Source organism: Xiphophorus maculatus, chromosome 4, assembly GCF_002775205.1.
Source record: "Xiphophorus maculatus strain JP 163 A chromosome 4, X_maculatus-5.0-male, whole genome shotgun sequence".
NCBI lineage: Eukaryota > Metazoa > Chordata > Actinopteri > Cyprinodontiformes > Poeciliidae > Xiphophorus > Xiphophorus maculatus.
The window spans coordinates 21350079-21363879 of NC_036446.1; the positions used below are offsets into that span (position 1 = coordinate 21350079).

General features: G+C 35.4%; 1 protein-coding gene across 1 annotated transcript in view; it reads right to left on the minus strand.

Annotated features, from left to right (window-relative positions):
* Positions 1 to 13801, minus strand: part of gpc5 (glypican 5) — a 124877-nt gene that overhangs the window by 38814 nt on the left and 72262 nt on the right. Inside the window, exon 8 of the mRNA XM_014471668.2 lies at positions 5056 to 5209. Within this exon, the coding sequence (XP_014327154.1) occupies positions 5056 to 5209 (154 nt within the window). The remainder of the gene's footprint in view (positions 1 to 5055; positions 5210 to 13801) is intronic.

The window sequence follows — 13801 nt, forward strand, 5'->3', positions numbered from 1 at the left end:
AAGAATCCACTTGGATAAGAGGAAATTGAGAAAGATCTTGATTTTGTGTGTTTTCTAGAACATGTTGAATCAACAAGTAATTGGAAACTGTGTGGCAAAGACCTTTTGTTATCCCCTTTTTTCTGCAAAGTGACTAAAAAGAATGGGAGAGTGAGTGCTTGCTTCACCATACACTTTTCATCAACAACCTTTTGTATAAAAAGGATTAGATTAAAGTGTTAAAACAGGTTTGCAAATTATATTAGCTTGATTTAAGGAAAGTTCTTCAAATGTACTGTTCCAAGAAAAGGCTTCTGTGCACTTTTAGGCAGAACTTTAAATGTGGTTTTTTTTGGCATGGACTGGCACTTGATTTGATTTGATTTTTTCATTTATTTCAAACAGGTTTTCAAAGGCAAGAAATGCTTAAGCATATTCTTGACTTTTTTTTACAGTATTGTAGTTAGGACTTTGGGAAGATTATTCCTAAAGCTCAATGTTCCCTATTTGCTGAGATCATATTTTTTATATTTTCAACACCCAATTGTGTCTAGCTTTCAAACATCTGAATAAAACTGTCCACCTTAAATGAAAGAAAATGTATTAGGATGTTCAAGAACAAGACAGTGAAGTGAGCTTAGATTCAACATGGACTGAGAAAGAGGAGCATACTGCAAAATTTGCACCTTGAAGATCAATAACAATTTGTACTTAACCACAAACAACAAAAAACCTTCCTGGAAAGGTTTGCAATCAAACAAGACAAAGCCTAAGCTAACCAGTAGTCTTAACAAGGAGCATTGGGTATGTTTAGAGGAGTCAAGTAAAGCGTTTTAATCCAGAAAACTATCGCAGCTGCGAGGCAGAGGGGTGTAAAAATAATGCTTGGAACATGTTTCATTGCCTGCAGTACTGTTATGCTGCAAAAAGTCAGACAAATATTATAGACAAAGAAGTAATTAATAATTCCTCTACTTCCAGCTGGAAGTGGTTTGACCCAAGCTAATATTAAACTTTGGTATGCCCGTATCTCAACCCTGTTAGCATTTCTCTTACTCCAAAATTATGTGGAGAATTTTTGGAGTAATTGTGAACCTTCAGTTTAGCACTGAAAGTGCACATGTTATGGACAGATGTGCCATTTATACTTATCCACATAACGTCATTAAAAGTCCTGGCTTTTAAAATGTGCACTGGCAACAAGCCAACTCATCCATTTATTCATTAGCACAAATGGTTTTGGAAAGAAATTAAACAATTTGATTCATTAAGTGATATAACAGTTTTACACTTTTGTTTTGACCCATTTTGTAAGGCCACTTTTTCAACTCCTCAATAGCATTGCATAAGTTTTCCCTCAGGACAGGATGATGTGAGAGAGAAACGTAAATAAGACCAAAAGCAGCAGCTTTAGCAGCAGGGTTTACGGTGCCACTCAACCTCTATGCACAACAACAAACCCTTCCTGTAGCTATCGAACAGCAGACAATGGGTGAAACATTATTCACAGATCATTACCGCAGACCAGAAATTTTGTGGCAAGGGGTAAATGTCACAGACGGATATCATCAATTCAGAAAAAAACATGATTCTGAGCATTCTTGATTATCTAAATTTACAAAAGGCTTTGCTTGTATTTACCACATCAAGGGGTACAGAAAAACAACACATTAGCAATTACTAATAGTTTGATTTTAATGGTTTTACTTTTCAATTCCTGTACGAATAATTTCATTTTGTTGTAAGGCTCAGATATCTTTAAGTCATTAAACATTTTAAAAAATGAACACATGTGTCATTTACAAATTAAAGTCAAATGGGGACTGAAAGCTGACAGTATTTTTGTTGAGAAGAGATAATAATAGCTAACAGTATTTACACAAAGCAGCAACTTAACTATACGGCTTTATTTTCAAGCTAGTTTGAATTTGGGGCAAAATGCAATTAGAGTCTTAAAGCATGTGTGGCCAACCATTTATTTGCTGTCACATTTCAGAGGAAAATAAGTTTGGATGTCCCAGCTCTTTTAATTACATTCATTAGTTTTACATTTGCACTTTTGGCTTAATTGTCTCAAAAGCTTTTTATGGAATTGCCATAAATGAGACTTCAAAATTTAGAGTGAAAACATAAATTTGCCTCAACCCACCAAAATGTCATTCAGCATTAATAAAGGTACAGCTACTTTGAGCCATAAGTGACACTGTGTTCTTATGTAGCAATTAAGAACTAAAACTGGACAGCTATAAATTAACATATGATTGTGGTATTTTGTTTTACTAATTTACCAAGTGAACTATTTAATAAGCATTAAATATAATGTAAAATAGCTATTAATTGTCTTATCATTTCTACTTAGAACCCTTTTTCCAGAGTTCACTGATGCATAAGAACAAGCCTTCTTATGCGGTGAACCTGGATTCATGCTGAATTGATTTTCCCTTTGGATTTGTGTTTTCCGAGTCAATGTCACCCACTGAGCTGTGAGGAGTTTGTGCACCACCATAATGAGCCTGATGATGTGAATCAATCTTCTGGTTTCTCTCTGTGCTTTCAAGTGTTTCTCTGAATTTCTCGAAAAATAATTAATTGTTTCAGTTACCATTCACTGAAGAAGAAAAAAAACACAATTTGGACTGAAATGCAGAGAATGAGAAACAATACTATAGAAGCTGCTTTGCTTCAATAAATAAATATTTAATATCCAAGGAATATCTCAGAAGTGCACACAGCTCATTTTGTTGCATCGATCACATGCATATGTAACGATTCTGTGTAACAATAATTCTGCTTAATAAGGATAATCCTTTAAATCAAGCTTGTATTGTCAGTATTGAGCTCATCTCATTTAAATTCTTTATCACACTGATCTATCATCTGCATGTTCTGCAGATAAATATCAAAGACACAAATGAGAGAGAGATTATGAATTATAGCAGACAAAGAAATCCAATTAAATTATACATGGTCTTTAGGCTTTGAATCTGATCATAAAACAGCACTATCACTGTAGGTAATCTGCTTTGACTGACTTGTAAGCTTGTGATGCGTTAAAACACTTCACTCTATAAATGTTGTTTAGACCTTTTTGGAAACCACTACAGAATATTTCTTTTACACACCTCATCTCTCAGACTGCCCTTGTTATTTAATTAGTCATAGTTAATTGTGTGATCAGATATTTTCACAGAACTATTTTCAGTCCAGTTCCTTTTGTTGCCTAAAATGTTATTAATACAGTGGCTTTGATGCAAAATGCATAGTTTTTCTTGTGTCTGCCTCTTATTTTGGATTCTGTGTTTTTGTCTCTGAGGCGTTCTGTTTTGAAGTTACTGCACGTTTACTGAAAAAACTAACAGCGGTCATTAAAGCTGTATCTTCACCGCAGTGTTTTAACCTCAAGGTAGCCAATTAAGCAACTCTGTTTCCAAAGGAAGCTTTGCTAACTTCATAAAAATCCAAAGTTGTGTCACTGACAGCAAGCAGAATTAGATATTCCAATGTATGAAATAACGTGCAAAAACAGGCAATACAGTTGACTGCAAGAGTTTGAAGCTTAATTAAGTTTTGCTGATTCATAGAGTCATATTTTGCAAATTAGGCTGATTTATAAGAATAAAAGTACATTTTGAATATCACAACATTTTAGGCTGTATTAAACATTGATCAGATCAACCAGCATAATTTTTTAAGCTACGCATGGCTGCAATAAGCAAGATGCAGAGGATCACACATCTCAGAAATATGGAGAGAGTCCTCCCCTCCATTCTGAAATTTTGGACTTGGAAATTTGTGCCTCTACTAATGTACAGACCCACCGATGGATGGAAAAGCTACGTCAGAACTCATTTGGCAAATGTGTGTCCATGTCCCTTTTTGCACATTGACACTTTCTTGGAAAGCGCTTCTGCAGACTTGAGAAAGTTATTTTGTATTTTGCCGTTTCCATCAGCCATTTCTAATGTGACACTTCGAAACGAGCATAAAGAACATTGATGGAAACATGGCTTTAAAAATGCAGTTGTTGATTTTCTTGAGAATAATTTTATTTTAATAGTTTTAGTATTAGACTTTAAACAGAGAAAATGTAATGTCTCGGATTGCTGATTTTTTCCCCACACAATAAGGACAAAACACTGATAATAAATAAATGAATAAATAAATAAATGTTTCGGTACAGTAGTTGCCACTAAATCCTGCTGGGACTGAGAAGAAGTCCCTCCCTGTTGTTTTGAGGGTCAGGCACCAGGGGACCGATGTTCAACAGAGGTCACAGCAGACAGCGGGTTATAAATATAGGAGGCAGCCTGATCTGGCCTATGACAAGGAAAGGGCGGCTCAGCTGTAATGGGTGATAAATGTCAGAGCCTCCCGACAGCTTCAGATGAGTGATCGTTAAGCAGCTTTCCTGAACCTAAGCGGCTGAAGCCTAGAGAGAGGCTGACAAGCAGCAGAGGAAACATTTTCATGGGTAGAATGGTGAGTTTGGATGACCCCAGCTTCCTTTGAGTCGCCATAGGCAAAATGAGAGAGGTAATTAATCAGGTTGTTAGCATGTCTGATGGAGAGCAGAGGAGCAAGAAGAGGGAAAATCTATAAGTGCTAAAAGAAAAGTGCAAAAGGTAACAAAATGGAGAGGAGAGCTCTGCCGCTGTGATTCATTGAAGGTTGCTGAACCGCTGAGGAGCAATAATTTTTTGAGTTACAGGCCTTGATTGCAATAATGTCCCCATAGCAACTATTATCTTTAATGGCTATTATTACGGCTGTCATAAAACGAGGCCGGAGCCAGTCTTATTTAAAAGAATATGTAACTGCATCTTTAACTTTCTTCACTGATAAAGAAAAAAACTTTGTAAAATCTTGCCAATTTACATGAAGGTAACATTTAATACCCAGCAATAATAGATATATATGATACGATTATTTTTGATACATTGTGCTTTGTAAGCTCGTTGATATTACCAATATAAGTTTGAGATGTGTCTGCTAATTTGTTCAGACTACATCTAGTTTCCTTGAGACAAACACATCAACTAGAGATTTATTACCGATAACAAAACAATAGTGACTTACTTTTGGAGACTTTTCTGTTAATCTCGCCGCCGCCTGACCCTGCACATCCATCCTCATCATCACAGTCACCACTGTAATGTCCTTCTGAATCTCCACTTCCTGTTTCAATCTGGTCCAGTGATCCCAGTTTAGGGATGGTCTTTCCTTGCAACAACTGACAGTGAAAAAGAAAGACAGCATAAGAGAAATGGTTAAAAATAAACAACTATTAAGATGAAGTGAACAATTTTCACTCTGTATTTATGAGCTCACATTGCAGGCAGGGGAATTTGTATTCAAATTCAGATCAAAGCACATTTTAATGGTAATGACAAAATAAAATAATCAATTATTTATTTGTAAAAGAACAAAAAGACAAGAAAAACCCAAGACAGATACTCACTCTTTCTCAGAAGATAGAAAAGTAATTAATTAATTTACCTCAAAGTGTTTTGTCTTCTAAGCAACTGGCTGATTTTTGGTATACAGCAGAATAAATGCTTTTTATTTGTAGCAAACAAAACATAAAACTACAAAAGCAATACAGTTGTGAAGAACCAACAATGTGTTACAATAAATACTCTGAACAACACAACTATAAATGAATCCACAGCGTGATGCACATCGTTATTGGTCCCAGGTGCCCACAGGGCAGCTCAACTTTTTTTGCTGTACTGCTGCGCTGCAGAATCTCAATCAAACACTTGGTGAACTTGACACACATGGGGAAATACACACACTAATTGGCTCATTTAAATTCTTGTTGTATCTTTGGAAACAAGAGAGAATGCCTTGTGTTGATCAGAAAGGTAGCAATTAGTTACTATTGTGGCTCAGAGTTGGCAGAGGAGGGACAGAGGCTTTGTTGCTGCAGCTAAATGGTGACTTGTTAGATGATGGACAGGACTGAACTCTCAGGATGTTTCAAGCTGTCTGCTTCTGTATAGCTTCATTTCCACTTATGATAAAAACAAATCAAAATGTTCAATGCATCTTGGAGAATATTTACTGTCTGCAGTTCCCAGGTTTTTCATTTGCTTTTTTTTGTTTTGAAGTAATAAGCAGCCTGAGTTTTAAGGTAATCGATTTATTTTTTCCCTGAGGTCAAAAGGCGGACTTGCAACTGTGCAGGATATGTGCATAAAAAAGTGAAAGAAGGAGCTGTGTTATTTCACACATTCACAGATGCATGTGTGAAAGTTGACTCTGAAGTATCATCGTCCTCTTAAAGGAAAAAAAAATAGGAGAAGACTCACAGGAGGGTTGCCTTGACGTCAGATATGTCTCCTGTGAAACACTGATAGTCTGAAACAATTTTATCATGTCCACTTGACCAAAAGGAGGTTTTCTGTTTTCAGTTTACATTTTGACGTCCTTTTTTCTAATTAATCCATAATTCATAACATTTTTTTTGCTAAAGATGACATGCAAAAAAAGTGAGTTCTTCATATCATTCTTCATTCTTTATAGTGAAAGTAACTGAAACAGAACAACTTTAACTTTTCAAAACATATGTGGGAGTCAATATTTTGTTGCCAACAGTGCCAAAAACAGATTCAACACAACCTTAGACATCTTTGCACAGAAAACCTTCTATGCTAGCAGGTAATTTTGTTTTTAGAATAATTTATTTTGGATTTTTTAGTAACAACATCACAATTATTAACTGACAGGATAAAATTGGTTCAGTATCAAGCAAAAATGAAACAATGAGACATACCTAAAGTAAAATACATTTACAATATTATAACACAGCAAGGACTGGATGGGGGAGGATAAAGTGGAGAGGAGGGTAATCAATAAGGATTAAATAAAAACGTATATGAATCAGAGATAGGGTGGGAGACAGATGGCATCAGTATCTCTCATAGATTTTGTTGAGTCCGGCTCAATTACAGAAGATCTGTCAATCCAATGTGCAGGTAGGTTTTGCATATACCTTAAAAATGTTTACTAAATTTTATAAAAGTCTTAATTCTAGTTTGAATCCAATAGGTTATTTTTTCTAGGATCACACAACTATTGATCTCACAAAGTCACACCTGATTTCCATTTTGTTGCAACACATTTCTTAGCAATTGCCTAAAGGACTTCTGTAAGTTCCTTAACATAATTTGTCTTTAGATTGGACTTCGTAAAGTTTGTCAATAAACAAATCTCCGGGTCTATTGGAATCATGATGCCAGGAATGTTCCTTCCTCCATGCCACATCTAAGACAGAAAGGGGATATCTTGGAGTTATATGTATGTAATTTTTGCGGGGTAACATACAGCTGACGTAAAAAATTTTATTGTACTAGTCGAGCATTTAGAGTAGAGGTGACACCTTCTCTGCACAAATTATTCCATAACTGCCTCTCAATAGATATTCCCAGATCCTTTTCACATTTGATTCTGGAACTTTAACTACACCAGTTATAGTTATAGTGGACATGAGTGCTGCATACAACCCTGAGATGATTTTACATAATGGCTGGCTGGCAAGACACATATCCTCAACGGGAGACATGGACGATTACTTCCAATTTCCTTTCTGAATAGTTCTCATGAAGTCGTGTAACTTTATTTGTCAAATTAAACTTCTCTGTTAACCGAGGTAGTGACATAAATACTTGAGTCTTAGCAGTTTTTAAACCCAGCTCAAAGACTTGGTCTTCACATACAGTAAATCATTTATTTAAATCAGGGGAAGAAAGCTGTGACCCAGTGGACAGCAAACCTGTTTCTGAATCAGCACTTGTATAGAAGTATTTGACAGACAGTGGCACCAAGTTTGGAAGCTGTTCAGTCAATTTTCAACTTTACAAAGGTCCAGCTTGCTCATCCACACTGACAGAGGGCCATGCTCTAAGTGGTGCTCTGTGTCCATTAGTGAATAAGCACAAGTCCAGCCAGCTGCTATATGTGGAATCACTTTCATTTTTATCTGTCCAGATAATATGCTTTGAGAGGATTTTTCTTTTAGCAAAACCATGACATTTTAACTTAAAATTCTTCAGATGTCCAGCTGTACTTACCTAAGAGATGTCCGAGATAAAAAAAATATATAAATATATATATATAATTTTGTACTGAGGTTCTAAGTTAACACAACTATAGTTGTTTAGTTTTATCATTGTGCAAAGACTAAAACAACAAGAAAAGACAGTAAATTAAGCTTAACTCTTCATTTCATTGCCACAGACTGCGGTGATCTAATCATACAGTTACAATATATGATTAGACCTAATCTGTACTTCAGTAAATCCTGAGGTACAGGTGTGTGTTATGAGGAAAGTTTGACACTGTGGGTGTGTTTTTATTTTTTTGCTCATTAGCTGATTACTTTCTTTGTGCCAAAGAGCAATGAATAATTAAACAAGGCTTGGAAAATGCAATAATATTTTCCAGCCAAGTTTTTGTCCCAAAGCTGCTGAAACATTTGTAACTTATGATTAACCCTGTCAGTCAAGGTTCTTTTCCTCCTTGGCAGGGGAAGTACCTCTTTAGTGTTTGGGTCGAGCAGCCACACTGTTCACACTGACACACAATGAAGTGAGCCTGTGTTGCCTGACTGTGTTATTAGCCTCATCGTTTTGAATGACACAGGGTTTATGTGTAACCCTGGCTATGAGACAGGTGCTTTGATTTGTTCTGACTCCAGACAGCCCCCAGCCCCTGAGCTAGCCTCTGGCTCTTACTGCAGTGTGTAGGGACTAGATGATGCCCAAATAAACCTATAACTCTGTTCACAAAACCACATATGTGCAGGTAAATTTGCACTATACTTCACATTCTGTATGATCCTCTGCCAATTGGGAATTTTCTGTTTCTTTTGAAATTAAGGCCTTAACATAGAACTAACATGACTAGACATAATAATGAAGATTTTTTCTGTACAATATCTTTAGTGGTACATTTGGACAGTACAACATTAGAAGATGTGCAACAGATGGTAACATGTTCAGTTATGAACTGCCCTGAGCAGCTGACAGTAATGGTACTAAAAGTAAAGAAAAAAAAACATGGATTTCTTTAATTAATGAAGAATTTTTCATCCCCCCTGCCCTCTCATCACCTCATGTTCTGAGATATTCTGAAGACACACAGAAATTGTGGAAAGAAAATGACTGACAGAACATGCTTTGTGAATTTTATTATGTAATTTGCTATGTCTGCTTTTAACTGTTAAAGAAAAGCTTCATGCTTTTGTCCATTTATTTCAATAAAGCTTATTAAATTAGAAATTAGATGAACAGCTCTTAAACTTTTAAACATCATTCAAAACTAAATGTTAGGATTTTCACATGATAACCACATATTCAATATCAACCAGAAAAATAGCATTACTTCCACTGGTGAGGTTTGAAACCAGACTTATTGCTTTTAGTGTGATTCTGACTTTGACGAGAGGGAAAGTTGCAGTGGCAACAATTTACCTGTCAAGCATAATGCTAAGAAAAGGCTCAATGACTGCACGCACAAGTAAAGAAACTCCTCTCTGTAAACTATAGAGTCCAGAAAAAAACTGTCTCACACAGCAAAACAATTCAAAGGAGGTAGATTGAAAATGTGGAAAAATACTGCAATTACTAAATGCTTCAGACTTTTAGGTTGTCAGTAAGACCTTACTATTTTACATGTTCAAGTCAATGGCAAGTGGTTTGCACAAACACAAAATATATATTAGTTTTCTTCAGTAATTGTATCATAAAATCTTATTTCACTATGCCAGTTGTGGATTTCTGTAGTTTAGAATTTGGGAATGCAAAATAATAATGTCTAAGATAAAGGTTCATTCTAAGAGTGAACCACTCCACCAAACTCAACCTACACCTTTGATGCTATACAAGCTAGCTAAATTATTTAATCAGGATGCTTTACCTGAACACCTGTCATGGACAGTATATTTGTCAAAAACAGATTATTACTGTCTTACTCCACGGAAAATCCCACAATACAACAATGCAGTTCGAAGTTATGTTATTTTTTATAATTTGCAAATCAAGGACACATCAGTATTTAAATTACTGCTGTTAGATCTAGCAAGAAATACAGTAAAAAATTTACTGACTACAATTATCGCCAACCAATCATTAAAATAAAGCGTTCTATTTTTCCAGGCTACAGTGTGCACTATTCACACTTTGCTCAAGTAGGGGGTTGAAAATGTTTTTTATCTTCTTCCCCTCAAGGACATACATCTTACCATACATCTGGTGCTTTTCCATTGGAAGCCACTTTCATTACGATCAACCAGATATGTGGAGTAGTTACATATTAATTTACTTATGTGTTGCTTCTTCTCATGTTTTTAGTTGTTGCAATAAGCTGAAGGACTTATTGTATCACGACCATGGATGTGATATAGAGGCTTGTTTTTGTAGATAACTGACACCAGAATGGTTTTTATTTTATTGTATCTTGTTTGATACAAGAGTATCAAACATAAAGACCTTGAAAAATAAACAGGGAAACAGGAAGTACAGTGCAGCATTCAACATTCAGCCAAAGCCTTAGCTCTTTGGTTAAACATCACCTTACAGACGTTTTCATTTCTACATAACCTTTTCAAATTTTGTCACATTGCAATCAACTTTAATTGGGATTTTATGTGAAAGACCAACACAAAGTAGTGCATAATTATGAACTGGAACAAAAAATATATATACTAGGTTAAACTGGTTACAAATAAAACTCTAAAAAAATTGGTGTGTATTTGTTTGTAGCTGCCTTGAGTCTATATGTAAAGGAAACACATTTTGCTGCAACTATTCCCGCAAACCGTTTAAGGTGGGTCTCCTCCACCAGACATGTGTATCCATAAATTATGGCCATTCTCCTTTGCAACATAGCGCAAGCTAAGTCAGAACTTCTGTGATCAGCAATTTTAAAGTCTTTATGAATATTCTGAGTCGGACTTAAGTCTGCACTTTAAGAATAATAATCTTTATTTTACTAGATAAAAAACTCATTGACAGAAATAAATAAATGGCCTGATGTACCAAATATTAAATCCAAATACTAAAAAATAAGAATTTTTCTAACTTATTTGATTATACAGCGTAACATTGAATAATATTTACTTATCATTATCAATATTTGTTTATCATTTTCAACTGCATTTATTTTTATTTACTGTCACTTTTTTAGACATTGATTTATTTTCTCCTCATCAAATCATAAAATAATAAAATCAACCAATAAGAACCATGATTGACAATCAAAAGCAATTGCAATTAATAAAAGTCTTCTTTGCTGCCTTTCAGCATTGCTTTTAGTTCAACAAGTGCACAATGCTCTGCCAATTTAGACTCTTGTTGAAAATTATTCCAAGCTGAGGGAGTGGACTATTTATCTAGGCAATACAAACACAGGAATCTTTACTATGTTGTTCTTCGATATATTTTATGATGATCTGCTCAAAAAATATGTTTTTCAAGCAGTTATCCTGGGAAGAGGATACTGTTGTGAAAACAGAAATTACAGATTATTATATCTAATAATCAACCAGGCTTTAAAATAAACCTGCATTTAGGTTTGAAAAAAGCTTTTTACTCTGCTGAAAAAGCTTTTCAGTGGGATAAATGTAAAAGCTTCTCAGACTTTTATTTGAAAATTATTTTTAAAAGTATCTACCACATTTCTTCCACTTTGCCATGCATTAGTCTATCACCTAGCATTTGTTGTTTTAATGTTATGAAATATGCAAAAAAGGGTTGCATTAAAATCTTATAAAATATTTTAATGTTATAAAACATGAGCTTCTAATTATTTCTGTAAAATAATCAGAAGCTCACTGCTTAATATAATGAGCTTCTGATTTCACAAGGAAGTGATAATTTCTGAGGCTTCAAAATATATATATATATTTTTATTTCCCTGTGGTTAATTACAAATAAACTGTCCCAGTTTCGCTACTAAACCCTGAGGAATACAACCTTGAATGTTCATGGAGCATGAAATAAAAGTGTTTTGTCATAACCACACAATCTGTGGCTCACTTAGATCAATTCTTACAACTTTATGGCACATCCTGTAAAACAAAATGTAGTATTAGGCAACATCTGATATGCTGAATGTTACTGACAGAACAGTAAATGCTCATATTCGCTGGTTCGTTTTAAGATTTCTACACAGAGTCATCTAGCTGAAGCATGTGAAATAATAAGGTAAAGTGGCAAACACCTAATTGACCTTGCTTTAACGGACTGATGAAGCCATTAACTTTACGTACTTAGGAGGGGAAAAGTCTTATTAAAGATTTATAAACACTGATCGGTTAACTGAACCAATCTGAAGTTAAAATTCATTTAACAACTTACCCTGGCCAGAATATATCGGAATAGTTTTCTATTCACATCACATACTTTATAATAATACCAGCTACTTCCACCACCAGCTCTGAAAATCAACTGCAGAAAGGACTGCAGTTTGTGGCGTGTCTCATAAGCTATGGTAAGAGAACTGAGGCTTGGCTCAAATATCATCTCCGCACCATAAAATGTGGATGCTCATAGTCTGCATCACTGTAAATGAATTAGTACTTTTCACTGTACTGTACAGGACTAGACCTGGAAACTGTCCCTGTCAAAAATTTACTGGCACAGACCTACTGTGGCTGTGTGATATCTTCATTACTGGCTGCAGAGGGAAATCCCAGAGCATAATCAAGGACACCAGTCATCCAGCCCACACATACACACACACACACACACACACACTTTTTCTTCTCCCTTCTGCCATCTGGAAAATGCTACTGGAGCATAAAATCATGCAACACCCAAGTCAGAGGCAGCTTCCCCCCACAGGTAGCTAAAATAATGAATATTACCTACAAATACAGAAACATGTGCACACATACACAAATGAAAACATTAAATCTGTGCCTAAAAGTAAACATTTGGTTTGTTGTGTTCTTTGTGAAGTATTATTTAATTATACAGTTGAGAGCACCACAGTTCAACAGTTTTATTGGTTTAAACATTGGCATCCATCACCTGGGCTAGCCAACGGGAGACAGGAGAAATATAACAACGGGACTACCTCAAACTTGCTCATTTGTTTCTGGATAAATATGCTTGGCTTAATTGCTTCAGTCATTAAAAAAAAATAAATAAAAATCCTGCTTTTGAATTCATAGTGGCAAAAAACAGAGAACGTGATCATGCTGCCGTCTAATGCTTTACATTTTCACTCAGCTGTCAGCTCCAATTTGCAACATCACACTCTATAGTGCATTTACAGAAATGTAACAATGTGACTGCGCCTCTATAAATGCAAGGGGATCATCACCACTCATTCTGGAGATGCAAGTTGTTCCATTGACATCTATCACATCTGGTTCCACAAACAGAAAATAAGAAAAGGTTTCAGATGATCAGTGACAACTGAAAGCACATATCTGTCTTCTATCTTTTATAGAAGGGAACAGATTCATCTGCCAAAACGACTGGTTCTTAGAGATCCAGGAGGAGGTTGGATAGAACTTTTGACAGCATTTTATGTCCTTTAGTATTCTCTTTGAACCTGATCTAGTGTCCTTAGACTTGAGGGAGGAGGAGAGCTCTTACAATAATCATATTTGCCAGTCAGAGCAAAAAAAGTGTCAAGATATGTGTTGGCTCCCAAGATACTGACTGTCATTTTCCATTTTCCTCTCCATAGAACATGCATTGACAGTATGTTTATCCACACCAAGTGTATCAACCGGAAGAAAGCAGGAGTTCAGTGAGAACACAAATTAGAACGGGATGAGAATGTAGCACCTGTATTTCCGTCTTTTGCA